This window comes from Cyprinodon tularosa, unplaced genomic scaffold (genome assembly GCF_016077235.1).
Source record: "Cyprinodon tularosa strain WSP-4 unplaced genomic scaffold, ASM1607723v1 ctg963, whole genome shotgun sequence".
Classification (NCBI taxonomy): Eukaryota; Metazoa; Chordata; class Actinopteri; order Cyprinodontiformes; family Cyprinodontidae; genus Cyprinodon; species Cyprinodon tularosa.
This window is the reverse complement of record NW_024039744.1, coordinates 61,484-89,169: the sequence shown is the minus strand read 5'-3', so window position 1 is coordinate 89,169 and position 27,686 is coordinate 61,484. Positions and strand designations below refer to the sequence as shown.

The window sequence follows — 27,686 nt, the reverse complement described above, 5'->3', positions numbered from 1 at the left end:
ATTGGTTTATTAATCAATAAAGATCCGTTTATATTTAAACTATCATCACAAACTAGAATCTGAGGATCTCGTCTTCATAAAGTTACATTAAATAGGAAACAGGATTTAAATCTTTAACTGAAGCTTCTAGTTCCTCCTGCTCTGTGTTTCCATCTGACCCTAAAAGCAGCTCCTGTTTTCTGGCATCTTTCCTCCACCGTTACAATAGAAGTAAAAGAATGAACACCTGGAAAATTATTTATTTATATTTTTAATATGTTTGTATAAAATTCATACGTTTTTTTGTTGTTGTTTTTTTTTTTTCCAGAGGCCCCTCGGGGCCCTGAGCATGCGGGGCCCTGCAGTTCATTTATTGCTCTGAAACATTAAACCTGTTTATTTTTATTTATTGATTTATTTGACAGGAACAGCGAACATTAATAAGCTTTCCTGCAAATGCAGCAGAATTAGTTCAAAGGATATTTTTCATCTCTTAAATTTCTCTGAACCTAAAAACACAACAGTCAGAAATTTACAGTGAAAAATACAAACATAAAAAGAAATAAAAACAAAAACTCTTCAAAACTTGTTTAAAAATACAGATTTAATGTTCGCTGGACTACATGAAATAAAATAAAAAATTAAAATAAAAAATTATATATATAGATACAGCAGAGACACAAGTGGCAGCATTTAAATGTTAAGATAATACAATAAAATATTTACTTTAAAACAATTAATCCTATTATTGAAATAATCATCAGTAATTTACTAATTGAACTTTCCAGTCTCTCAGTCTGTCCAACAATCCAGAACTTTTAGTTTCATCTGGTTTAATTTCATAAAAATCTTAAAGGAACCTTCGCTTATCTGACTATTAATCGTTTTGCTAAATAATCGTTATTTACAGCCTTTTATCAAATATTAAAATAATATTAATGATTTTAATCTTGTTTGTTTATTTCCATTTTTCGCTTTAAACGGTTTTAAACCGAAACAAATGTTCTGTTTGTGAATAAAAGTCATAAAGTGATGAAATTAAAGACTGTTGGGTTTATTGTTCCTGCTCACTGACTCCGCCCCCTTCCAACACCTGGCCCAATTAAGGCTCCAATTACCGCCTCTCACCGGTGCGTGACGTGTTTCCTCCGCAGGCAGGTGAGGCTCCTGTTGCTCTGAGCCTCGAGGCGTCGAACCGGTCCGACAGGTTAGTGGGGGGGCGGCGTGAGGCAGGGCGGGGAGGAAGAGGAGGAAGAGGCGCTGCTGGTGCGAACAAACATGGTTCGGTGACACGACGACAGGAACGCCGAGAGAAACCGGACCGGAACCGAATCAGAACTTCTGAGGACGCTGGTGAGTTACTTCCGGTTTGATTGACCGAGTTTAGAGAGGAACCGCGGTTCGGTTCTGGCGGAGGTCTCATGGAATAACTGGGAACTGGATCAGAACCATGAAGCTGAAGTTCTGAGACGGGTTCTGACGGGTCCAGAAGCCTGGAAAATGTCCTGATGGGTCCAATCAGCACCACTGGTCCAAAACCGGGACCCTCAGCTGGTTCTGGATCCCAGCAGTTTCTCCAGTGAAATGTTCTGATGGTTCTGGCCTCTAATGTTGGGATGATCCGGGTCTGAATCAGGCTGACTGGAAGTTCTGGAGCAAAGAAGGAAACCAGAACATTTCTCCCTTTCTGGGTCAAGGTTCTGGTTCTGATCTTTGGAATCTGCTGCAGAATTCCTTCTTCTGCTTTGGACTTTCCCGGGGAATCATTCAGGGTCCGGTTTGGCCCGGCTGGGCTGAGTCTGGCTTAGTCGCATCCCGCTGCTTCAGACCAGACCCGTTCGGGGCAGACCGGGTCGGGTCAGACTGGGCCCAGTCGGGTCAGACCGGGTCGGGTCTTGCTGGTTCAGGCCTCCTGCTCTGAGTTTTTCCCATCAGATTAATTAGGTGGTGAAATGTTTGTCCTGTTCTTTTCAATGAGAACCTGAGCTTATTGGACCGGAACCGGTGGACGGGTCGGTCCAGTCCCACCATCAGCCTTTCCAAACCTATTGACTGTAAATGTCCCTGCAGGTCAAAGCTCAGAGCGTTTATTAGCGGTCAGTATCCGACCTCGGGTCGTTGGTAGAAAGTGACTCAGCAGCAGCTCGTCCAATCAGAGCCAAGATGTGACGTCAGCCAAGATAAACACAGGAACTACTTCCTGCTCAGAGATTTCATCTTAAACATTTCGGATCAAACTAAAGTTGATCTGAGAATGAAACCAGAAGTTTTTTTTTTTTATTCTGATTTCATGGATGAAATTAACTGAACCCAAACCTCCTAAAAACAAAGATGGCTGCCGGGAACCTCCATGATGGAAAGTCTCCATCATCTCTGCTGATGTTTGAAAGCGAACGTCTCTGAGGGCCGGTGCTCTATCAGCTCAGCATACGGCGTCAGGCCAGCATACCCTCAGTAATACGTTATTGGCGGCTATCAGGCCCAATGAGAGGCTGCAGATTGTTCCAGTAGGTTATCATGGAGTCGATCTACATGCACTGTAAAAATAAAATGATCCGCATCGCGCTCATATTAAACTAAAAACAAAATAAACCTTCTATCACTGGGTCGCTATAAATATTTCATTCTCTGTGAATTAAAGCAGATTTTTCTTTAATAGGATCCTTGTCAATCAGACATGCAATGTTTTTTTGTTTTTTTTTAATCTAATGTGTCTAATGGAACTTTTCTGTTTTTATGCGACAATAATCTGATAAAATCTGGAAATAAAACGGTAGGAATGGCTGTAAGGAGCGGAGACGGAGGAGACTGGAATGTGCAACACATTCTTTGTCTTAAAGACGGGGATCCGAGTCCTGAACGTTGGACCTGAACCGGGTGACCTGTGTCCCCGGGCCGTCTCCCGGCGGGGGCAGGATGGGTGCTTTTCTTTAGGGAAATCTCAGGCTGCTTATGGAAAACGGCAGGATTTAAATCTGGAGCTGAGAGTCCAAAGGAGTCGATGTCGGAGGTCAAAGGTCAGCTGCTGACCTGGAGAACCTCGCAGGTTGGTGACCTGAGAGACTCGGATCAGAGGCCCGCCGGCCTGCCCTGATTGGTTAGGATTTAATGCAGGAAAAGGAGCAGATTCTGGTTCTGATCCGGTTGGTTTGGACCTGAGATGTTTGCTCATAAACAAAGCAGGAGCCGCCTGAGAAAAGGAGTGAAACCGAAACCAGAACCGCTGCTGGTTCTACAGGAACAGAACCTGCTGGGCTCAGCAGGACACGGCTGATGGAACCAGAACTGGACCAGAATCAGAACCGGTTTTCTCTCACAGCTTCGGTTTGATTCCAGGTTCTGGGTTCCGGAGGTCCAATCAAAGCAGCTTGTTGGTTTGGTTCTGTTTGCAGGCGGTTCTTTCTGGTCTGCCTCATGTAAAGCAGAATTCAAATCAGAGTGGGTGGGGCTTGTAGCAGGCGGCGCCGGCTGCCGATTGGTTACTGAGCCACCAACCCAGGCTGCCTTGCTCAGGGGCTCTGAGGCAGCAGGATTGCGTGCTGCAGTCTCTGTGGATCGGACGGGTCGTGACGTGTGGACTGGACTCGCTGTGAGTAGAACCCTGAGGGTCCGACTTGGCAGCTTTAAGCAGGAACTTTACTGCAGAGGTCCGAGTCTTTAAACGGACTCGGCTAATCAGAACCGATCTGTAGAACCGGTATCAGTTAGACTAACTGGATTTCTGTTCTGGTTCTGACCCGGTTTTCTCCTGCTTCATGTTGGTTCTTATTGAAATGGTCTCAGATGAAAGAAACCATCCGGATCAGAACCAAGAACCACCAATGGGTCTGTGGTGCAAACAGAACCGGTACCGGGTTGGTTCTGAGGTATCAGAGGGTTCTTCTGCTCGGAGAAGTAAAGCAGTGCTGCCCCTCCCCTGCCTGTTGCTGGATGAAAGTCTGTCTGAATCTTTCCTCTTTATTGAGGGTCCGTTTGGTTCTGGTTCTGTTTGACGGTCCGGTTGGTTTTAAAGGGGCAGAAGAGGAGAAAAGTTCTGTTCATGTTTTCCTAAACATCCCCTCCTCTTCCTCCTCTTCCTCCTCTTCCTCCGATGCTCTGCAGGTTTTTCTTTTTGGACCAAAGTCGATTTCTGCAATTCGTTCTTGGTTCTGGTTGATCGGGTCGGTGGGATGTGAGCTGCAGGATTGACCCAGTCTGGTTCTACGGGCCGACAGGTTCTCCTCAGTTCCCCTCCAGGGTCTGAGTTCAGAACAAGTGATTTTCTGTTGATGGAACCAGGCTGATTGGTTCTGTTGGTACCGGAGGACCCGCCTGGGTTCTGTTGGTACCGGGTTCTGTTGGTACCGGAGGACCCGCCTTGGTTCTGTTGGTACCGGGTTCTGTTGGTACCGGGTTCTGTTGGTACCGGGTTCTGTTGGTACCGGAGCACCCGCCTTGGTTCTGTTGGTACCGGGTTCTGTTGGTACCGGGTTCTGTTGGTACCGGAGGACCCGCCTTGGTTCTGTTTGTACCGGGTTCTGTTGGTACCGGGTTCTGTTTGTACCGGGTTCTGTTGGTACCGGGTTCTGTTGGTACCGGGTTCTGTTGGTACCGGAGCACCCGCCTCTGTTATTGTTTTTGCTCCTTTTCTCTCTGAACCTGTTTGCTCACCTGAGCGGCCCCTCCCCCCTCCTCTTCCTCTCAGGTTTCAGTCTCGTCATACAGGTATGCCTTTTCTCCGTCTCTTCACGCCCTCTCAGCCCGTTGCCATGGTGATGGCCAGATCTAGACACTGAAACCTGTTCAGGGACCGGCCCTGCTGGCTGCTGGTGGTTGAAAGGTCAGGATCCACCTGAAGCTGCGGTTCTGGTGGGTTCTGGGTGGTTCTGGTGGGTTCTGGTGATCCTCCAGAGATGCTGCTCTGATTCACTTCCTGCCTGTTTGTTGTTCTGCTGCTTTCTGACGTTTCAGGCATCAGAGCTCCTTCCTTTGGTTGTTTTCTAGTTGTTCTGTTTCTACTCTTCCTCTCATTCTGCCGGCAGCTCCTTGGTTCTGGTCTCATTGAACCGGACGCTGCCTTCACCACTCCAGCCTCTAGGTGGCGCTGATAGATGTAAACTGGGTTTGCTGCCTCACAGGAGAGTTACAGCTAGAAGCAGATCCATAATATTAGAACTGACCAGAATATAAAACATTCAAGCCACAAAAATATTCAATATTTTTTATCATCGGCGAGAAATAATAACTTAATAAAAGAGTAAAAAATAGTTTATCAACCCGGAAAAAACTTCCTGTTTTCTGTTCGATGCAAATAGATGCAAATAAAGAGCCGTCTGTGATGCAGCTTTATTTCTACCAGGGCTGAAAAACACCATGAAGCAAAGTTAGAAATATGAAACCAGAATGTTCACACCTGCTTCTAATCTGGATTTAAACGCTTTCAGCTCTTTTCACATTAGGGACGTTAATTCCAGATTAATGGAATAGAACTAAAGCTGCTCCTCCATCTTTGTTTCTGATCCAGGAGACCTGAGAGGTCTGGCTGTCGATCCCCTGTCAACCAGTCTAATCAGCTGTCTGATCTACTTTCTATAGTTCTAGTGAGGACGCAGGCAGCAGCGTCTGGATCAGCTGTCTGATCTACTTTCTATAGTTCTAGTGAGGACGCAGGCAGCAGCGTCTGGATCAGCTGTCTGATCTACTTTCTATAGTTCTAGTGAGGACGCAGGCAGCAGCGTCTGGATCAGCTGTCTGATCTACTTTCTATAGTTCTAGTGAGGACGCAGGCAGCAGCGTCTGGATCAGCTGTCTGATCTACTTTCTATAGTTCTAGTGAGGACGCAGGCAGCAGCGTCTGGATCAGCTGTCTGATCTACTTTCTATAGTTCTAGTGAGGACGCAGGCAGCAGCGTCTGGATCAGCTGTCTGATCTACTTTCTATAGTTCTAGTGAGGACGCAGGCAGCAGCGTCTGGATCAGCTGTCTGATCTACTTTCTATAGTTCTAGTGAGGACGCAGGCAGCAGCGTCTGGATCAGCTGTCTGATCTACTTTCTATAGTTCTAGTGAGGACGCAGGCAGCAGCGTCTGGATCAGCTGTCTGATCTACTTTCTATAGTTCTAGTGAGGATGCAGGCAGCAGCGTCTGGATCAGCTGTCTGATCTACTTTCTATAGTTCTAGTGAGGACGCAGGCAGCAGCGTCTGGATCAGCTGTCTGATCTACTTTCTATAGTTCTAGTGAGGACGCAGGCAGCAGCGTCTGGATCAGCTGTCTGATCTACTTTCTATAGTTCTAGTGAGGACGCAGGCAGCAGCGTCTGGATCAGCTGTCTGATCTACTTTCTATAGTTCTAGTGAGGACGCAGGCAGCAGCATCTGGATCAGCTGTCTGATCTACTTTCTATAGTTCTAGTGAGGACGCAGGCAGCAGCGTCTGGATCAGCTGTCTGATCTACTTTCTATAGTTCTAGTGAGGACGCAGGCAGCAGCGTCTGGATCAGCTGTCTGATCTACTTTCTATAGTTCTAGTGAGGACGCAGGCAGCAGCGTCTGGATCAGCTGTCTGATCTACTTTCTATAGTTCTAGTGAGGACGCAGGCAGCAGCGTCTGGATCAGCTGTCTGATCTACTTTCTATAGTTCTAGTGAGGACGCAGGCAGCAGCATCTGGATCAGCTGTCTGATCTACTTTCTATAGTTCTAGTGAGGACGCAGGCAGCAGCGTCTGGATCAGCTGTCTGATCTACTTTCTATAGTTCTAGTGAGGACGCAGGCAGCAGCGTCTGGATCAGCTGTCTGATCTACTTTCTATAGTTCTAGTGAGGACGCAGGCAGCAGCATCTGGATCAGCTGTCTGATCTACTTTCTATAGTTCTAGTGAGGACGCAGGCAGCAGCGTCTGGATCAGCTGTCTGATCTACTTTCTATAGTTCTAGTGAGGACGCAGGCAGCAGCGTCTGGATCAGCTGTCTGATCTACTTTCTATAGTTCTAGTGAGGACGCAGGCAGCAGCATCTGGATCAGCTGTCTGATCTACTTTCTATAGTTCTAGTGAGGACGCAGGCAGCAGCGTCTGGATCAGCTGTCTGATCTACTTTCTATAGTTCTAGTGAGGACGCAGGCAGCAGCGTCTGGATCAGCTGTCTGATCTACTTTCTATAGTTCTAGTGAGGACGCAGGCAGCAGCGTCTGGATCAGCTGTCTGATCTACTTTCTATAGTTCTAGTGAGGACGCAGGCAGCAGCGTCTGGATCAGCTGTCTGATCTACTTTCTATAGTTCTAGTGAGGACGCAGGCAGCAGCGTCTGGATCAGCTGTCTGATCTACTTTCTATAGTTCTAGTGAGGACGCAGGCAGCAGCGTCTGGATCAGCTGTCTGATCTACTTTCTATAGTTCTAGTGAGGACGCAGGCAGCAGCGTCTGGATCAGCTGTCTGATCTACTTTCTATAGTTCTAGTGAGGACGCAGGCAGCAGCGTCTGGATCAGCTGTCTGATCTACTTTCTATAGTTCTAGTGAGGACGCAGGCAGCAGCGTCTGGATCAGCTGTCTGATCTACTTTCTATAGTTCTAGTGAGGACGCAGGCAGCAGCGTCTGGATCAGCTGTCTGATCTACTTTCTATAGTTCTAGTGAGGACGCAGGCAGCAGCATCTGGATCAGCTGTCTGATCTACTTTCTATAGTTCTAGTGAGGACGCAGGCAGCAGCGTCTGGATCAGCTGTCTGATCTACTTTCTATAGTTCTAGTGAGGACGCAGGCAGCAGCGTCTGGATCAGCTGTCTGATCTACTTTCTATAGTTCTAGTGAGGACGCAGGCAGCAGCGTCTGGATCAGCTGTCTGATCTACTTTCTATAGTTCTAGTGAGGACGCAGGCAGCAGCGTCTGGATCAGCTGTCTGATCTACTTTCTATAGTTCTAGTGAGGACGCAGGCAGCAGCGTCTGGATCAGCTGTCTGATCTACTTTCTATAGTTCTAGTGAGGACGCAGGCAGCAGCGTCTGGATCAGCTGTCTGATCTACTTTCTATAGTTCTAGTGAGGACGCAGGCAGCAGCGTCTGGATCAGCTGTCTGATCTACTTTCTATAGTTCTAGTGAGGACGCAGGCAGCAGCATCTGGATCAGCTGTCTGATCTACTTTCTATAGTTCTAGTGAGGACGCAGGCAGCAGCGTCTGGATCAGCTGTCTGATCTACTTTCTATAGTTCTAGTGAGGACGCAGGCAGCAGCGTCTGGATCAGCTGTCTGATCTACTTTCTATAGTTCTAGTGAGGACGCAGGCAGCAGCGTCTGGATCAGCTGTCTGATCTACTTTCTATAGTTCTAGTGAGGACGCAGGCAGCAGCGTCTGGATCAGCTGTCTGATCTACTTTCTATAGTTCTAGTGAGGACGCAGGCAGCAGCGTCTGGATCAGCTGTCTGATCTACTTTCTATAGTTCTAGTGAGGACGCAGGCAGCAGCGTCTGGATCAGCTGTCTGATCTACTTTCTATAGTTCTAGTGAGGACGCAGGCAGCAGCGTCTGGATCAGCTGTCTGATCTACTTTCTATAGTTCTAGTGAGGACGCAGGCAGCAGCGTCTGGATCAGCTGTCTGATCTACTTTCTATAGTTCTAGTGAGGACGCAGGCAGCAGCGTCTGGATCAGCTGTCTGATCTACTTTCTATAGTTCTAGTGAGGACGCAGGCAGCAGCGTCTGGATCAGCTGTCTGATCTACTTTCTATAGTTCTAGTGAGGACACAGGCAGCAGCATCTGGATCAGCTGTCTGATCTACTTTCTATAGTTCTAGTGAGGACGCAGGCAGCAGCATCTGGATCAGCTGTCTGATCTACTTTCTATAGTTCTAGTGAGGACACAGGCAGCAGCGTCTGGATCAGCTGTCTGATCTACTTTCTATAGTTCTAGTGAGGATGCAGGCAGCAGCATCTGGATCAGCTGTCTGATCTACTTTCTATAGTTCTAGTGAGGACGCAGGCAGCAGCATCTGGATCAGCTGTCTGATCTACTTTCTATAGTTCTAGTGAGGACGCAGGCAGCAGCGTCTGGATCAGCTGTCTGATCTACTTTCTATAGTTCTAGTGAGGATGCAGGCAGCAGCGTCTGGATCAGCTGTCTGATCTACTTTCTATAGTTCTAGTGAGGACGCAGGCAGCAGCGTCTGGATCAGCTGCCTGATCTACTTTCTATAGTTCTAGTGAGGACGCAGGCAGCAGCTTCTAGATTATCGTCCTTGAAACGGGGATGGACGCCTCAGCAGAGATTTCCAGAATGGTTTCAGAGCAGAGCGGCCATTTTGGTTGGAAGGTTCTGCTCTGATCTTCTCTGTTCAGGATTTTATAGATGAACCAGTCGGGCTGGAGTATTTCAGCAGGAAATGTTTCCAGTCAGACATTCCCAACATTCCGCCATGACGGCTTTCCTAGTCTGGGTTTAAGAGGAGGAGGAAAACCTGAGTTCTGGTTTGGAACGTTCTGCGGCGGCATAGAGACCAGAACTCTATGTCAGGCGTGTTCAGACGAGCCCAGAAGGTTGTGAAACGTCTGAGGAGCTCAGCAGGCTGTGGGAGGAACGCTGGGCGTGTCTCAGATGTTTGGACCCGGAAAGGAACCCGTTCAAACCACCAGGGTTCTGCTCTGGTATGGAGGAATCCAGGCAGCTGTTCCTCCATTGGCTCTCGTCTCAGGGGGCGTGGCCTCCTCCCAGCCGCTCCTTGTTTACCTACAGACCGACGTCGTGGTTCTGCTGCGTCACCTGGAGACGTCAGGGTGAAGCTGACCTGTGGTTCTGGTTCTGATGGGGTCACAGGTCAAGCTTAGGCTTGTTAGAAGTGTTCATGAAGAGGTGGAGGTTCTGAGCTGGTTGAGGTGGAGCTGAGCCGTAATCAGACCAGTTTGGTGAGATCTGCATTCCTGTGCTGACGGAGAAAAGCTCTGATGGTAAATTTAGATCATCTCAGAAAAACAGGAACAGACCGGATGGTTGGAGATGTCAGCAGATCTGCTCATCTTCCAGAACCCTCCTCATCTCTGACCCGCTTCTTCTACCATCGGTGTCCAGGTAACCATGGTTACAGTCAGGTACATGGAGGCGATGGGTTGGTGCTGGATAGGAGAGGCTCTCCTGGTGATGGACGGGGGCGGCCCGGTTCTGGAAGCACTTGGTAGGTTTTCCAGGATCATGGAACAAACCAGCCGGATGGAGCGTCGGTTCTGGAAGCCTGGAGAAGGGGATCCATGTAGGGTTCTGGTTCTGGTGGACCAGAGGCGGGATCCATGTGGGGTTCTGGTTGGCGGGATCCATGTGGGGTTCTGGTTCTGGTGGACCAGAGGCGGGATCCATGTGGGGTTCTGGTTCTGGTGGACCAGAGGAGGGATCCATGTGGGGTTCTGGTTCTGGTGGACCAGAGGCGGGATCCATGTGGGGTTCTGGTTCTGGTGGACCAGAGGCGGGATCCATGTGGGGTTCTGGTTCTGGTGGACCAGAGGCGGGATCCATGTGGGGTTCTGGTTCTGGTGGACCAGAGGAGGGATCCATGTGGGGTTCTGGTGGACCAGAGGCGGGATCCATGTGGGGTTCTGGTTCTGGTGGACCAGAGGCGGGATCCATGTGGGGTTCTGGTTCTGGTGGACCAGAGGCGGGATCCATGTGGGGTTCTGGTTCTGGTGGACCAGAGGCGGGATCCATGTGGGGTTCTGGTGGACCAGAGGCGGGATCCATGTGGGGTTCTGGTGGACCAGAGGCGGGATCCATGTGGGGTTCTGGTGGACCAGAGGCGGGATCCATGTGGGGTTCTGGTTCTGGTGGACCAGAGGCGGGATCCATGTGGGGTTGGTGGACCAGAGGCGGGATCCATGTGGGGTTCTGGTGGACCAGAGGCGGGATCCATGTGGGGTTCTGGTCTGGACCAGAGGCGGGATCCATGTGGGGTTCTGGTCTGGTGGACCAGAGGCGGGATCCATGTGGGGTTCTGGTGGACCAGAGGCGGGATCCATGTGGGGTTCTGGTGGACCAGAGGCGGGATCCATGTGGGGTTCTGGTGGACCAGAGGCGGGATCCATGTGGGGTTCTGGTGGACCAGAGGCGGGATCCATGTGGGGTTCTGGTGGACCAGAGGCGGGATCCATGTGGGGTTCTGGTTCTGGTGGACCAGAGGCGGGATCCATGTGGGGTTCTGGTTCTGGTGGACCAGAGGCGGGATCCATGTGGGGTTCTGGTTCTGGTGGACCAGAGGCGGGATCCATGTGGGGTTGTGGTTCTGGTGGACCAGAGGCGGGATCCATGTGGGGTTCTGGTTCTGGTGGACCAGAGGAGGGATCCATGTGGGGTTCTGGTGGACCAGAGGCGGGATCCATGTGGGGTTCTGGTTCTGGTGGACCAGAGGCGGGATCCATGTGGGGTTCTGGTTCTGGTGGACCAGAGGCGGGATCCATGTGGGGTTCTGGTTCTGGTGGACCAGAGGCGGGATCCATGTGGGGTTCTGGTTCTGGTGGACCAGAGGCGGGATCCATGTGGGGTTCTGGTGGACCAGAGGCGGGATCCATGTGGGGTTCTGGTTCTGGTGGACCAGAGGCGGGATCCATGTGGGGTTCTGGTTCTGGTGGACCAGAGGAGGGATCCATGTGGGGTTCTGGTGGACCAGAGGCGGGATCCATGTGGGGTTCTGGTGGACCAGAGGCGGGATCCATGTGGGGTTCTGGTTCTGGTGGACCAGAGGAGGGATCCATGTGGGGTTCTGGTTCTGGTGGACCAGAGGCGGGATCCATGTGGGGTTCTGGTCGGGATCCTGGTCTGGTGGACCAGAGGCGGGATCCATGTGGGGTTCTGGTGGACCAGAGGCGGGATCCATGTGGGGTTCTGGTGGACCAGAGGCGGGATCCATGTGGGGTTCTGGTGGACCAGAGGAGGGATCCATGTGGGGTTCTGGTGGACCAGAGGCGGGATCCATGTGGGGTTCTGGTTCTGGTGGACCAGAGGCGGGATCCATGTGGGGTTCTGGTTCTGGTGGACCAGAGGCGGGATCCATGTGGGGTTCTGGTTCTGGTGGACCAGAGGCGGGATCCATGTGGGGTTCTGGTTCTGGTGGACCAGAGGCGGGATCCATGTGGGGTTCTGGTGGACCAGAGGCGGGATCCATGTGGGGTTCTGGTGGACCAGAGGCGGGATCCATGTGGGGTTCTGGTTCTGGTGGACCAGAGGAGGGATCCATGTGGGGTTCTGGTGGACCAGAGGCGGGATCCATGTGGGGTTCTGGTGGACCAGAGGCGGGATCCATGTGGGGTTCTGGTGGACCAGAGGCGGGATCCATGTGGGGTTCTGGTTCTGGTGGACCAGAGGAGGGATCCATGTGGGGTTCTGGTTCTGGTGGACCAGAGGCGGGATCCATGTGGGGTTCTGGTTCTGGTGGACCAGAGGCGGGATCCATGTGGGGTTCTGGTGGACCAGAGGCGGGATCCATGTGGGGTTCTGGTGGACCAGAGGCGGGATCCATGTGGGGTTCTGGTTCTGGTGGACCAGAGGCGGGATCCATGTGGGGTTCTGGTTCTGGTGGACCAGAGGCGGGATCCATGTGGGGTTCTGGTTCTGGTGGACCAGAGGCGGGATCCATGTGGGGTTCTGGTGGACCAGAGGCGGGATCCATGTGGGGTTCTGGTGGACCAGAGGCGGGATCCATGTGGGGTTCTGGTTCTGGTGGACCAGAGGCGCCGTCAGGTTCTGGTCCGATGCAGGTCTTCATTTATGGAATAACGAGTCGAAAAAAAATAAATGAAACATTTAGTGACAAAATATCATCCATGTTTTTAACCGGTTGGTGTAGAAAATAAACATCATCACTAAAATCTACTTTAAATCACAAAACATCAACTTTTAAGTTTTGGTTTGTTTAAGCTGAACAGTTTTTATTTGAATGTGAAGCTAATCAAATGTGAGCAATATTTTCATGGGTTCTTAAGTTCGGCCCCTCCCCCCCGTATTTCCACGGTCTCCTGTAGGGGGCGCTCCCTGCACCGCACTGATGAATCGGCTATTGGTTGATACCAGAAAGGCCAAAAATATTGGCTGCTCAGATGAACCTGGATCAGACCAGGAGGTGGAGATCGCAGGGCCCCTGTGCTGTCGGGGCCCCTGTGCTGTCGGGGCCCCTGTGCTGTCGGGGCCCCTGTGCTGTCGGGCCCCTGTGCTGTCGAGCCACTGTTGGGCCCTCAGATGTGGCCTCAGGAAGATGGATGCTGACGATGGTCTCCCAGTGACGGCCTGCGTGTGTGTTGGGGGCGTGGCCTCCATCCCTGGTCGGAGTTTATTTTTACTGGATAGAAAGCAGAGTCCTGATCAGAGGTTAAATAATCGGCCAGTTTTCATCCATTAACGATGGAAAAGCTGTGAGATGATCAGTTCTGCTCCTTTTCCTTCAGTCTCTTAAATTCTTTCCATTCTTTCACCGATCAGAGATTTTTCTGCCATCAGTTGATCCATGCAGGATCTCCACAGACCTGACCTCCTCCTGGAAGGTTTCCTCAATCTATCAATCTTTCTTTTCTTTCAGCAAACTCCTGAGGTGGCGAGATGAGTCAGCGCCGCGCCGACTGGCATGGCTCCCCGGGGCCCAACGACGAGGTGATGCCGTACAGCGACGACGAGACGGACGACGAACTGGACGAGACCTCTGATGAAAGCGAGGCAGAGGAGCCAAGGGATGCCCCGCGTCCCCCTGAGGAGCCCAGACCCCCCGGTGGGTTCAGCGTCAGGCCGTTGCTACGAAACAAAAGCTTCCTGGATGTTTTTGTAACCGTCTGTCTGTCTGTCTGTCAGAAATCGTCTGGAAAGTGAAGGCAAACGACAGAGCGTACCACCAGCTGCCAGAGTTTCAGAAGAAGGTCTTCCTCTGCATAAAGAAGAGCAGATACTCTGTAAGTCGGCCATATTTGCCCTGAACCAGCAGAACTCTGCAGCATCCGCCTCCTTTATCAGCACCTCTGACATCACTTCATTAGCAAACAAGGCATTCTGGGTCAGCCGCCGCTGAACACGGCAGGGTTGCAGCGCGTGGGCCGAGTGCAGACGGGCTTTGGAGAGGTTGAAACCCGACCGTCCGGTTGGGTCGACCTTTAGGTCCCGGACTGACACATTAGACTCTGCAGGAGGCTTAAGACTTGGACCAGACGGCTCCGCTTCAGGTGGACTCTGCTTTTATTAAAGGGCCTGAAATCCACTGATTTCTAACAATCAGGCTCAGATTATTGATATTCAACACAAAATAGTTTGATTTACTTCACAGGAAGAGACCGATTTAGAAGTTTTTGTTCCAACTAGAACGGAGCGGCGGAACAAAAGTCGAACCATGAGATTGAGGTTCAGCCAAATTCAGATGATATTTAAATCATTTTAAAGTCACTTAATGAAGAAAGTTGTTGAAGCGGTTTCGGCTCCAGGTTTGGTCCGGTCCAGTTGGAGGATGGTGGCTTAGGCTCCGGCAGCAGGGAGGCTGAATCCATTGGTTGGACTCGGACCGATCAGGTGATGGAATGGCCAACCACGGCTCGGCTCAGAAGGCCTACTGAGCGATAGATGGAGACTGTTGCTCTATGAATCAGATCAGGACGCGTAGAGCCATGGATGTCAGAGAGATTTTTATTGGAGGTTTTAGATGAGAAGCATTTCATTTATTTGTGGATCCAGGCTGTTTGGCTGTTATAAGATCATAACCAGAACCGTGGATCAGGGTTATTGGAGATCTTCCTTCCCTGATGACCGCTCAATGGTTCAGGATGATGAGTCCTAACCTTTAGGACGCCGATTGCTATGCTAACCTTAAGGACGTACGCTAAACTTTAAAGGTGTACTATGCAACCGGTGTTGATTTTCCAGCGAAAAATTTGCTGTCGATATCTTCTAGAACAGACCTAATAGCAGAATCTACTCACCCAAACTCTCCAGCGGCAGCCATTATTGTTGTCACCCAAGTGCGCATTGGTCACGTGGTTGATTACGTTATTCTTGATCATCTGTCCATCATCGTATAAAGCCCGCCCTGACAATTTGATTGGATCGCCTGACAGTGGGCGATAATACTCGCGCTACTATGGAGCAGAGCCAGACCGAACTTCCCGACCTCAAACCTTGTGGGCGGGACTAAGTTCGGACTGGCACCCAGGCTAAGCAATGAGCATGCTGTAGCAGTTCTCGCCGAAAAGCAAGACCGACTCTCGCGAGACTTCTGAGCCTGTGGGTGCGGGTCGGTGCTCCTGCAATTGCAAGTGCGGTATTTCCCCCACAGACCACCAGGGCGGCCGAGAAAACCTTTGTTCAACCTGAAATGACTCATTTAATCATCCAAAACGTTATGGAACACATTAATTAACTGAAAAATGTTGCATAGTATGCCTTAAAGACGCCGATTGCTATGCTAACCTTAAGGACGCCGGTTGCAATGCTAACTCCGACCCGTCAGATGTTTGTACTGAAGCAGCCTGGCTGTAGGAGGAGGTGCGTCTATCCTCCTCCACTGGAGGACGTTGGTCTAACGCTCCTTCGTTGCTCCTGCAGGGAAACGCAATCAAAACCTACAAGTACAACTTCTTAACCTTCCTCCCCCTGAACCTCTACGAGCAGTTTAAGAGGGTGGCCAACATCTACTTCCTGGCTCTGCTGATCCTTCAGGTACGTTCAACCAACAGGAAGCTGCTCTGTTGAGTCGGACCCTGGTTACCATGGTAACCCTGGCTGCTCTCCATCGTTCTCAGATCATTCCAGAAATTTCCACCCTTCCCTGGTACACCACCCTGATTCCGCTGGTCATCGTGCTGGGAATCACCGCCATCAAAGACCTGGTGGACGATCTGGTAGGACGCCATTTTGGCTGCAAGGGAAAGAATTAGCAGGAATCTCAGCTAGATGGTCAGTTTCTTTCTTCTGCTCCAGGCCCGACACAGGATGGACAAGGAGGTGAATAACAGAAAGTCTGAGGTTCTACTGGATGGAAGGTCAGAACCAAGCTCTGCGTCTGTAGATGTCCGTCAGCTAGCTAGCGCTGCTGCTAACGCTGCTAAACTGTTTGCTTCAGGTTTAAGGAGAAGAAGTGGATGGACATCCAGGTGGGCGACGTGGTTCGCCTCAAGAAGAACGACTTTATTCCGGTACGACCCAATCAATCCGAAAACTTTCCACACTTTAGCAACTTAGTCCTTCATTTTCTGTCTGTTTCATGATGGTTGTAGACAAACTGACCTAGAAATGAGATGATAGAAGTTACCCTCTGAAATAGAAAATCATATTTTATTTAACACTGGTTTCCTCTAAACCTCCAGCCTTTATCCTTCTGGACGGTTTTAGTCAAACGACCAATAATCCGTCTAACGAGATGGAAAAGCAAGAAAAACGTTGACTTGATGGCGTTTCCTGTTTCCTCAGGCTGACATCCTGCTGTTGTCCAGCTCCAACCCAAACAGCCTGTGTTACGTTGAGACGGCCGAGCTTGACGGGTAAACGCCTCCTGATATCTGCTGTTTGCTTTATGGCCCTCAGTGTTTAGTTTAGACGTCCTCTCTGATCCTGGCGGGGAGGTTTACTGCAGATACCAGGAATTACCCTGATCCCAGAGGGACAGCTATGCAAATAAAACTGTGTCTTAGGTTTAAATCGCTGGTCTGAAGTTTTAACGTTTCTTTTCTGTCTGGGTCGGATTTCCTCTGCGCTTCGTTGGACGCTGATGTCTGGTGCAGAGAGACTAACCTGAAGTTCAGGATGGGCCTCCGAGCGACGGACGAGAGGCTGCAGGAGGAGCGAGAGCTGGCCCAGTTTGACGGTAGGAAGGACCCACCTACCCACCACAGGGGGGGGATTCACCATTCAGCAATACTAGGCAGTTCCTAGGGCCCCAAGTTCCTGGGGGCCCCATAAAACTCCTTTTAAATGTATGGTTAATACAACTATTCCTTATTTCTGCACATTAATTATGTTTTTGATGAAAATCCTTTCTCTAAAATGCCATCAGAACGCTGATAATATTAAGTGTGTCTCAGCCCCCCCCCCCCCCTTCAGTGTCCACCATATTGGATCAGTCCATTTGCTGCACATGTTCAGAAAGGTCCAAACAGACAGCAGCAAACCATTTGAAAACAAACCATGCAAAGAGCAGTGTTGCCAACTTAGCGCTTTAGTCGCTATATTTAGCCACTTTTCAGACCCCTCTAGCACTTTGATTTCTAAAAAGCTCCTAGCGCCAAATCTAGAGACTTTTTTCTGCTACTGGAGACTTTGGAGACAACATCTAAAAGCAGCGAACTCTGCTCTCCAGAGCGAGTAGATTGGTAACCCCGCCTCCTGCTCTCCTCTATCTTGTCTGCTGTCATGATTCATGCAGCTATTATTTCATCCAAATGAAAAATGGAGAACAGATAAGCAGATCATGGCTTGTCTACAGTGAAAAGAAGGACTGGGTTATTTACTTTGGCCTTTTTGGAAACACAGGAAGGAGCAATCAGCTAAGTGAGCTTAGTGCTTGGAAAAATCTTTCATTCCTTTAGAGACGGCATGAAAAGTCAGCTGAGTACAAAACATAGAGAGGAAAACAAGAAGAAAAGGGACAAGAAGAGAGGGACAAACGACCGAGCTGCGACGTAGAAAACGTCCTTTAAAGGACGAAGTTCCTGAATATTTAACGTGACGTCTTTAGTTACGTGGTTTATTGGACAAACTATAAAACCTAAACTGTTCAGAGAAAGTCCAGCTTTGCTCCACTGGAAACTTTGGAGGAATTATAAGTTTCTCAGCTTCTTTAAGAGATCGAATGTTTAACATTATAAATTTAGACATTTTTCCAACATTTGGAAACTGATGGAAGAAACTAGACTGGATGAAGACGTCGGCGTTAGACGCTGTATGAACAGAAACATTTCCTCCCAGTTCACGTGTCGCCTTCTTGTTCCTCCTCCTGGTCGCAGCTCTGATTGAATGTGAGGAACCAAACAACCGCCTGGACAAGTTCAACGGGACCATGCTGTGGGACGGCGAGCGCTACCCTCTGGAGGTGGACAACATGCTGCTGCGAGGCTGCAAGATCAGGAACACCGACTACTGCCACGGCCTGGTGATCTTCGCAGGTCTGTGGGACGGTCACTGGGAAGATGTTCCTGTTTAGATTTAGGTTTTTATTCATGTTTCAGATAAAGTTTCTCTCTAACATAAATAACATTGTGCTGCTGAAAGATGAAGACGTTTCTCCTGAACCGAGTTGGTAATTAATGCCTTTGATGTCACAGGAGCCGACACCAAAATCATGAAGAACAGTGGAAAAACCAGGTTCAAGAGGACCAAGATCGACGAGCTGATGAACTACATGGTTTACACGGTGAGCAGGAGACTTTCCTGACCCAACCTGTGGCGCCCCCTGCAGGTAGCAGAGTGTCACTGTGTCCCTTCTCTCTGCAGATCTTCGCTCTGCTCATCCTGGTGGCGGCCGGCCTGGCCATCGGTCACACCTTCTGGTACCGGGAGATCGGCGCCAAGGCCTGGTACCTGAACGACGGTACAGACCGCAGTGCCGATTACAGGGGCTTCCTCAGCTTCTGGGGTTACATCATCGTCCTCAACACCATGGTGCCCATTTCCCTCTACGTCAGGTCAGTGAGGCGTCCCGACCTCCATTCAGTTATCGGCCCTCATTAAGGGAACATTCAGATCTGGTTCAGGTTCTGGTTAGTTTGTTTTCTCTGATTGAGATCAGAAAGTTTGCAGATTTACTGTATATAGAGGCGTCTCTGTAGCGGAGCTCTCTGATTGGCCGGCGGCCCGGTTAACAGCAGGTCTGGTTCTGTGTGCAGCGTGGAGGTGATCCGTCTGGGCCAGAGTAAATTCATCAACTGGGACCTGCAGATGTATTATTCAGAGAAAGACACACCAGCTAAGGTACGCTGCCGGCCTCTGGGGGGGATTCAGTAGAAACTGGAATCATTTACCCCCCCCCCCCCCCCCGTTCATTTCAGGCCCGAACGACGACCCTGAACGAGCAGCTCGGCCAGATCCAGTACATCTTCTCTGACAAGACGGGAACTCTGACGCAAAACATCATGGTTTTCAAGAAGTGCACCATCTCAGGGCGGAATTACGGTAAAATCCCAGCTTCTCCCTTCGTCTCCATGGAAGAGTGGAAAAAAAAAACAAATGGATCCGTTTCCAAATCGAACGGTTTTAAATTAAATGAGTAGTGCTGCAACTAATGATTCATCCGTCCAACACTTTTCCGCATTTCCATCTGGAAACCTTCCGTTGAAGTAATTTTGGGAAGGGGTGAAAATACTGGTTAGCTGATTGGCCTATGTTGGTGATAGACGGGCCAAATAAACCAATCAGATCAACGAAGCATATGACGTACTAACAGAGCGACGACGAAGAGGAGCCAATTGATAGATCAAACTCTTGCTGAAACCAGTCGGGAGAAGAGCAAAAACATCTTTTCCTCTGATAAAGCCTCCAGAGCAGTGTTTTGCTCTTCTTTCAGTGAAGAAATACTCTGTAATTCCGATAAAACTTGCTCGATAGCCACGCTAACGCTAGTTTCATCGGCTGAAGCCGCCATGTTCTTTAGACTGAACTGTCGCGCTTCTCGTTGCGTCACACCTCAACCCGCCTCAAAGCCAACGCTGATTGGACGTTCGTTTGGTGAACGGCTCCAAATTTTCTTCAACGGAGAGTCTCCAGACTGATCTGCGAGTGAAACCTTGGCCATTGGCGCCTTTATTCTCCGTTATTCCATCATGTTCTACTCTCCCATATGAGTTTAGTGTCATTTGGAGCCGTTCTGAAGATATTCCGTTAGGTTATATCCAGTAACGTCTTCCTATGGGCAACGACTTGAAGGCACAAACTAAACTGTTCATCATTTATTCTTTATGGTACGCCAGCATTCAGAACATGGAGGCCAATCACTGTCCCTCAGACATCCGCCGTTAGATTTTTTATATATTTAAAAACAAAGCGGCGTGTATGACGTCATGTGAGGCAGACTCGCCTTGGTCGCGGTCACTGATCCAGGGTTTATTTTTATGGTGATTCATTTGATGCTGCTTCTCTTCCTCGGTTATCAGGATAAAACACAAATCTCCAGCTTCTTTGTTCCAATCTCACGAGTACAGAGCAACGAGGCAGTGTAGGCTTAAGGGTCTCGCTCAGAGTGGCAGTCTGTGGGAGTGGGTTTCGAACTCACAACAGCACCAATCAGCTCGCTGCTGACCGCCCGATGACTTCCTCATCACATTCGGACAGCAGCTCATCTAATAGTTTGTTTCTCTAACGGCTGCTTGGCGCCGCTGGTTCCTTCCATTAGAAGAGTCAGCATCTGTTCAGGGACATGTCCCAGTGACTGAGCCGTGATCGGAATCCGCTGTCCGTCCGTCCATCCATCATGGTCTACAGTTGATACTAGAACGGATCAGAACCATGGTTCTGGTCGGCTACTCCGGTTTATTCCAGCTTGTTGCTCTTCTCCCTACAGGTGACCCAACCACTGCTGAAGGAGTATCGCTGGACAAGATAAAGGTACGAGTCCTCTTTGCCTTTTTTCCTTCCTACATGGGAACAGAAAATGGGAGAACAGAAGGAGACGCCGTCTTGTGTCAGAAAGTCCAGGTCCTGAAACAATTTGGTCATGAAAGCACTAAAACTTTTGGATCTTCTGTCTGAAACCTTCCTGTTAGCCGGTGGACTGGGGCTGGAACAACTATGCTGACAGGAAGTTTGAGTTTGTGGACCACTTCCTGGTCGCCAAGATCAAGTCCAAGAAGGATAAAGACGCTCTGGAGTTCTTCAAGCTTCTGTCACTCTGCCACACCGTCATGGTGGACAACAACGACGGTAAGAGGATGGAGAAGATGCGAGGAGACAGACCAGACCAAACGGACTTAACTTCTATCTTCTGTCTTCAGGTGACCTGGTGTACCAGGCTGCGTCACCTGATGAGGGCGCTCTCGTCACTGCCGCCAGGAACTTCGGCTTCGTTTTTCTCTCTCGTACCCAAGACACCATCACCATCTCGGAAATGGGGCACGAGACGACCTACGAGATGCTGGCGCTGCTGGACTTCAACTCGGACCGCAAGCGCATGTCCATCATCCGTAAGGAGAAACGCTGCTAAGCCTAGCTTAAAGCAGGCCAGCTGTTGCCTCAGGCAGAGTCGAGATGTTTGCCTCAGGCAGAGTCGAGATGTTTGCCTCAGGCAGAGTCGAGATGTTTGCCTCAGGCAGAGTCGAGATGTTTGCCTCAGGCAGAGTCGAGATGTTTGCCTCAGGCAGAGTCGAGATAGGCAGAGTCGAGATGTTTGCCTCAGGCAGAGTCGAGATGTTTGCCTCAGGCAGAGTCGAGATGTTTGCCTCAGGCAGAGTCGAGATGTTTGCCTCAGGCAGAGTCGAGATGTTTGCCTCAGGCAGAGTCGAGATGTTTGCCTCTGGCAGAGTCGAGATGTTTGCCTCTGGCAGAGTCGAGATGTTTGCCTCTGGCAGAGTCGAGATGTTTGCCTCTGGCAGAGTCGAGATGTTTGCCTCTGGCAGAGTCGAGATGTTTGCCTCTGGCAGAGTCGAGATGTTGTCTTTAAGCCGAAAGCTTCACTTTTCCTCTTTTTGTGATTTTCGTCCATTTCTCTCTTTGTTTCCAGTGAAGTTCCCAGACGGTCGCATTCGCCTCTACTGTAAGGGAGCCGATACGGTGATCTACGAGCGACTCTCCCCAGACACCAGACACAAGGAGTCGACCCAGGAGGCCCTGAATGTGAGCTCACATCCCGTCAGCCGTCAAGCGGCCTGATGGAGGGAAACTGAAGCGTTTCTCTTTCTGTCCTGCAGGTCTTTGCCAATGACACGCTGAGGACACTCTGTCTCTGTTACAAAGACATCAGTGTCAGCGAGTTCGAGGCCTGGTCCCGGAGACACAAGGAGGCCCAGGTCAACATGGTGGACAGAGAAGCTGCCCTGGACCGTGTTTCTGAGGAGATCGAGAAGGACCTGATGGTGGGCAGAGAGACTTCTGCTTTTAAAAACATGTTTGGTTCAAAGTTCTTTAGGCTGAATTCCAATTCTTCATCTTCAGCTGATTGGAGCCACCGCCATAGAGGACAAACTTCAGGATGGCGTTCCAGAGACCATCGCCAACCTGGCCAAAGCTGACATCAAGATCTGGGTCCTGACCGGCGATAAGAAAGGTTAGTCCTCCGTGGGCTGCAGAGGCGGAGCTTCTCTGAGACTGAAACCATCATCAACGTTCTGCTCTTCCCCTCAGAGACGGCAGAGAACATCGGCTTCTCCTGCCACCTGCTGACCGATGACATGCAGATCCACTACGGAGAAGATGTGAAGTGAGTTGATTCAAACCCTTGAGATTCTCCGCTGGGAAGAAACGTCCAGGAAACCGTCTCTGTCTGTCTGTCTGCAGTGAAAAGCTGAGGATCCGTCAGGACACAAGAAGAAACGAACCTCCATCATCATTTCGACCCGGAAAGAAGACGACCTCGGAGCCGTTCTTCCCTGGATCTGGAAAAAACGCCCTGATCATCACCGGAGGATGGCTGGTTAGATCATTTGGTTTGCTCTTTTAGCGCTAACCTAAAAGTTCCCATCCCTGCATCAGAGCGCTACCTGTTGGATCTATGAACGGTTTTCTATTGTTGCAACCAAACTAGCAGCAGTAGTGGAGTTTGGAGATGCAATCTACTTCTTAAATCTATCTTTACGCTCCTCTAATTTATTTATTTAGCCTTCCCTGGAAAAGCCTTCCTAATGACTCTTTTTATTACTTGATAACTTCTCCTTCCAAAGCAAACATGCAGGAAATCCTTCCTCGTTGGTAATGAAAGAAAACGATTCGCTCCATCCTTCTCCGATTCTCTGTTCTCATCAAATATCTTCCTTTTTTCCCTTTGGCCTCCACGGCCTGAGACGCACCCGCCGCTTTGTTTACATCAGCCACCTGCCCGGCGCTGCGCTGCATCGCGCCGCGCTGAAACCTGCTGCAGGATATGAAAATGTTCACATTTACCGTTTAAACACTTTTTAAAGCTTTGGAAAGATAGATTTTGACATGCACACCATTTAAAACAACCAAAAAAATCCTTTTTCTTTTTTCGTACATTTATGAAAAAGCTCCATGTAGCCACAAGGGGGTGCTAAAGAGCAGAGGGTCGCTAACCAGATCACAGCATTCTGCTTGGGGGGCCCTGTTAGTGGTTCCCTGGGTCGGCCCAGTTCGTTAGTGGTAGGAGAACCTGATGAAGCCGTCCTCTTAATTAATTTACATTTTTGTTTTTTGTTCTTTTTAGAACGAGATTCTTTATGAGAAAAAGAAGAAACGCCGCCGTCTTCGTCTTCGCCGGTTAGGAAAGAGACAAAGTCCCAGCAACCCTCAGGATCCAATGAACGACACGGAGAAGGAAATGAGACAGGTAAGCCCGGCATCTGTGGCGCCCTCTGCCGCCGCCGCTCCTCCTCACTGACCTTTTTTAATCTGCAGTTGGACTTCGTGGACATGGCCTGCGAGTGTGAAGCCGTGATCTGCTGCCGCGTCACGCCCAAACAAAAGGCCAACGTGGTGAGTCTGGTGAAGAAGTACAAGAAGGCCGTGACGCTATCCATCGGAGACGGAGCCAATGACGTCAACATGATCAAAAGTAAGAAAGCGGCGGTCTGGCGTTTCCCTCGGCGCCCGAACGTCCCGCCTCATCGTCTGTTGTCTCTTCAGCTGCGGACATCGGCGTGGGCATCAGCGGTCAGGAGGGGATGCAGGCTGTCATGTCCAGCGACTACGCCTTCGCCCAGTTCCGTTACCTGCAGCGCCTCCTGCTGGTGCACGGCCGCTGGTCCTACATCCGGATGTGCAAGTTTCTGCGTTTCTTCTTCTTCAAGAACTTTGCCTTCACTCTGGTCCATTTCTGGTACTCCTTCTTCAGCGGATATTCCTCTCAGGTCAGCAGTCGTCCCATACAATGATCTCTAAGGTCAAAGGTCGTGTTTCTCTCGATGTTTGATCAAGATGAAAGGGAAGGAGCTGATTTCCTCATAGAGACGCTGCTGATACCTGAAGTCTAGCCAGCAGAGCTCTGCTCGTGGTTTCTGCTCATGCATGTAGAAAGTTGGTCCTTCAGCGCTGAGCGGTTCCCAGAGTGGAACCTAAAAAAGTTTGACTGTGTGGAAAGAAAACGTCCAGCGTTGAGACCTGCTGCTTCCCTCCTTCCCTGCAGGTGGCGTATGAGGACTGGTTCATCACGCTCTACAATCTGGCGTACAGCAGCTTACCGGTTCTCCTCGTCGGACTCCTGGATCAGGTAAAAACTCTAAGCGACCCAATCCTCCTCTGCGGCAGATACAGGAAAAGCTGCAGGACTGGTTCTAGAGATGAAGGAACCCTTTGTCTGGATAAGGGGAAGTGCTGATGGGGTCAGAGCCGGGGGGGGGGGGTGGGGTCAGAGCCGGGGGGGGGTGGGGTCAGACCTTTCTGGTTCTGTTCTGTGGGTCACTAGTTTGGGAACCTTTGGTCCAGAACAGACCAAACATTAACCTGGTTTTTGACCAGTATGTCTGAAAACGGGCCTCTGGTTCTAGAGGTTCACTGGTTAGAGCTGCTGTTCAGGTCGGCCATCAGGCTGACCTACATGCAGCGTCTCCATAACGACGATTACAGCAGTAGAATCCCTGCAGGCTGCTTATTGATTGTTTTTTTCTGACCTGCAGGATGTGAACGACAGACTCAGCCTGAAAGTTCCCCGCCTCTACATCCCCGGTCAGCTTGGAGAGCTCTTCAACTTCAAGAAGTTCTTCATCAGCCTTTTCCACGGCATCTTCGTCTCCCTCATCATCTTCTTCATCCCGTACGGAGCCTTCCTGCAGACCATGGGTCAGGATGGGGAGGCGCCCTCCGACTACCAGTCCTTCGCCGTTGTCACCGCATCGTCTCTGATCTTCACCGTAAACCTGCAGGTGAGACGATTCGACTCGGTTCTGCTCTGAGTGGGTGGATGTTCTCTCCTTTAGAGTGTCCAGAGCTGAGCAATGATCTTCATCATCATAAACAAACCTTCATCAAAGCCACCGAGTGGTCTGCAGGTTTATGTAAAATGCCACATTTGATGCAGAAATAATCCTGATTACAAACATTGGTCCAGCTCAGGTTCTGATGAGTTCCTCCTCCTCCCTCCAGATCTCTCTGGACACGTCCTATTGGACCTTCGTGACCTTCTTCGCCGTGCTGGGCAGCATCGCCATCTACTTCGGGATCATGTTCGACATCCACAGCGCCGGAATCCACGTCATCTTCCCCTCGGTGTTCACCTTCACAGGTAGCTTCCTCCGCCATAGGTGGGTTTAATGTTCCATAAGATGGATGAGTGAGGAAATGTTTGCCTGCAGGCGCGGCGTCCAACGCTCTGAGACAGCCTTACCTGTGGCTGACCATCGTCCTGACGGTGGGGATCAGTCTGCTGCCCGTCGTCTGCATCCAGTTCCTCCATAAAACCATCTGGCCCTCCATTGGAGACAAGGTCAGACCGCCGCCTCAGATCTTCTGAGGAACGCCACCGATCCGATTTATTTCACATTCTGTAGTTTATTTTGCGACACTTCCTTGATGTTTTCTTCTGTCGCTGCAGGTCCAGAGGAACCGGAAGAAGTACGAGATGCAGATAGAGGAGGAGGACAAGAAGAAGCAGCCCCCGGCGTTCCAGCGAGGCCGGGCTTCCCGTCGCTCCGCCTACGCCTTCTCCCACACGCCCGGCTACGCCAACCTCATCTCCTCCGGACAGAGCATCCGCCGCCGCCAGACGGCACACGGAGGAAACGCCGAGAGGAGGCCGTCCCCCCAGAGACGGGCGGAAAACATCTGAGTGGAGCAGGAAACGCGGGAAGGCCTTCTGACCCCGCCTCTGGGGGGCGGAGCCCTCCTGCTAAACTTTGCTCCTTTTAGGCACAAACTGATGACTTGAAACGCTCACCGAAGAGACGCCGCCGCCAAGCGGCCTGATGTCACCTGTGTGACTGACAATGTTGTTTAACTCAGGATTATTTTAAATGCCTTATTTTTAGCCACCAGTGCAACTGACGGGAAGCTGTTAGCGCTGTTAGCGCGTAGCCTTTAGCAGTTTTAGCTCACATCCACGAAGCACTTCCTCATAAATTCCAACCAAGTTCCCAAACGTTTCCCTTCCTGTGACGCCGCCATGACAGGCTGAACGTTTTCTTCTGCTTTTATTCTCTAGTGGATGTTTTCTACGCCAGACTCAGCCGCCGCTTCTTACAAAGTCTTTTAATTTAAATTAGCTGTAAATCCACTTTCTTTCCTGTCATGGACGGTTTTTCCAGGTCTGCTGAAAGACTTTCTAATTGTTTTTCTCCTTAAAAGGCTTTTAAACCTTTTTTCTGGGATCAGTTTGGAGTTTTGGTCTAACCTCATGTTTTATAGCTTTTCTGTAAAGAATTTTATCTTTAATTCATGGATGATGAACTTTGATTGCTTCTTAGATTCTTTGAGTTTTTTTGTGTATTTCTTAAAAGTTTAATCACATCTTTGTTGACTCAGAAAACATAAGGATCCTTGATTTGTGTGATTATTTACTTGGTGAAGCTGTTGCTGGGTGGATTATTTTTTTTTTTTCCAGGTCTGTCATCATTCGGACCCCATGAAGCCAAAAACTGCTGATGTTCAGGTTCTGTTACTGGATCCTTTATTCACCTTAAAATGTGAACAGAGGTTGTTACGTGATGCTATTTTATCTTTTTCTTGTTAATAAAAGTCAGCGGCACATTTATCGATCTGACTAATGAGTTTTTATTTCCTAAATGACTTATTTCTATATTAGATGTTTCAGAACATTACTTTAAAAGCAGTTTTAACAAAGAGGCCTGGTTTAGATTAGTTTAGATGAGCTTTATTGATCTCAGCTGAGAAATTCACTGGTCACATAATGGCATAGTAATTAAAGGAGGTGCAAACGAGGAAAAGGTGCATTAAGAATAAACAATATATCAAAATAAGGATTAACCTGCAAGTCTACATGTATGGAAAAACTAAATAAAAATAAATAAAAAAATACAAGGGAGTAACAGATTTCAACAGTTAAAACCAAGTGTCTGCCGTCCCAGACGGCGCTCACCTTAATCCTACGTTCACATTGAACGCTCTGAGCATCAAAGAAGCTCCTGCTGCTTCATCTCTGATCCTCACTAAGGTCAGCCGTCCAGTAAAGTGAGTCCAGATGCTTCTGCTGCTCCTGTGTTCGATGCCAGAGAGCAGCTTTGCTATATTAGCTGTGATCAGCGGGTAGAAAGTAGTTAGAATCTATGTTGAAGTGAGAAAGTCCTCCTGAAAACATGGTCTGTGCAGTCAGTTCATCCAGATTACCATCCTGCCTTCAAAGATTATTTCTCTGTGGGAGCCGCTCAGACCCCCACATACCGGCGCTGCGCTGTCACTGGGAATCCCCAGCAGCAGCTGCCTCAGGCCCGCTCGCCTCTCCAGGGTTTTCCCCTCCTGTTGGTGGCGGCTGGAAGTAGATGTTAGCGTTTTTCAGGTCTGTGCTACAAACTGCAGGCAGCAGGATAATAAAAGCCAACATATTCTGCCGGCAGGTTTCTACATTTGAAGTTAATTTAGGCGTTAAACTGTTTCAGAGGAGTGATCATAGCGCTCTGCATCAGCAGTGCTGCGTCTGACTCCCTGCCAGCTCCCAGATCAGCTTCTCTGATTGGTTGATGAGGCGC

General features: G+C 49.7%; 2 protein-coding genes across 2 annotated transcripts; one reads left to right on the top strand and one right to left on the bottom strand.

The window, feature by feature from the left end:
* Positions 1–1,174: 1,174 nt before the first annotated feature.
* atp8b1 (ATPase phospholipid transporting 8B1) lies at positions 1,175–26,112 on the top strand. The gene is made up of 30 exons (XM_038275508.1): positions 1,175–1,332; positions 13,502–13,687; positions 13,768–13,865; positions 15,502–15,615; positions 15,699–15,797; positions 15,877–15,938; positions 16,019–16,091; positions 16,366–16,436; positions 16,677–16,759; positions 17,898–18,056; positions 18,216–18,304; positions 18,385–18,575; positions 18,777–18,861; positions 18,939–19,062; positions 20,447–20,490; positions 20,649–20,805; positions 20,877–21,065; positions 21,602–21,714; positions 21,789–21,953; positions 22,033–22,144; positions 22,222–22,297; positions 22,375–22,510; positions 23,258–23,380; positions 23,449–23,605; positions 23,677–23,900; positions 24,176–24,259; positions 24,666–24,911; positions 25,132–25,270; positions 25,341–25,471; positions 25,580–26,112. The coding sequence occupies exons 2-30, from the start codon at positions 13,522–13,524 to the stop codon at positions 25,811–25,813; spliced, it is 3,744 nt and encodes a 1,247-aa protein (XP_038131436.1). The 5' UTR covers positions 1,175–1,332; positions 13,502–13,521; the 3' UTR covers positions 25,814–26,112.
* On the bottom strand, positions 9,760–11,723 carry LOC119776880 (vegetative cell wall protein gp1-like). Its single transcript, XM_038275509.1, has 2 exons — positions 9,992–11,723; positions 9,760–9,890 (listed from the first exon to the last, which is right to left on the bottom strand). Exons 1-2 carry the CDS (start codon positions 11,721–11,723, stop codon positions 9,760–9,762), a joined length of 1,863 nt encoding a protein of 620 aa, XP_038131437.1.
* Positions 26,113–27,686: the final 1,574 nt, after the last annotated feature.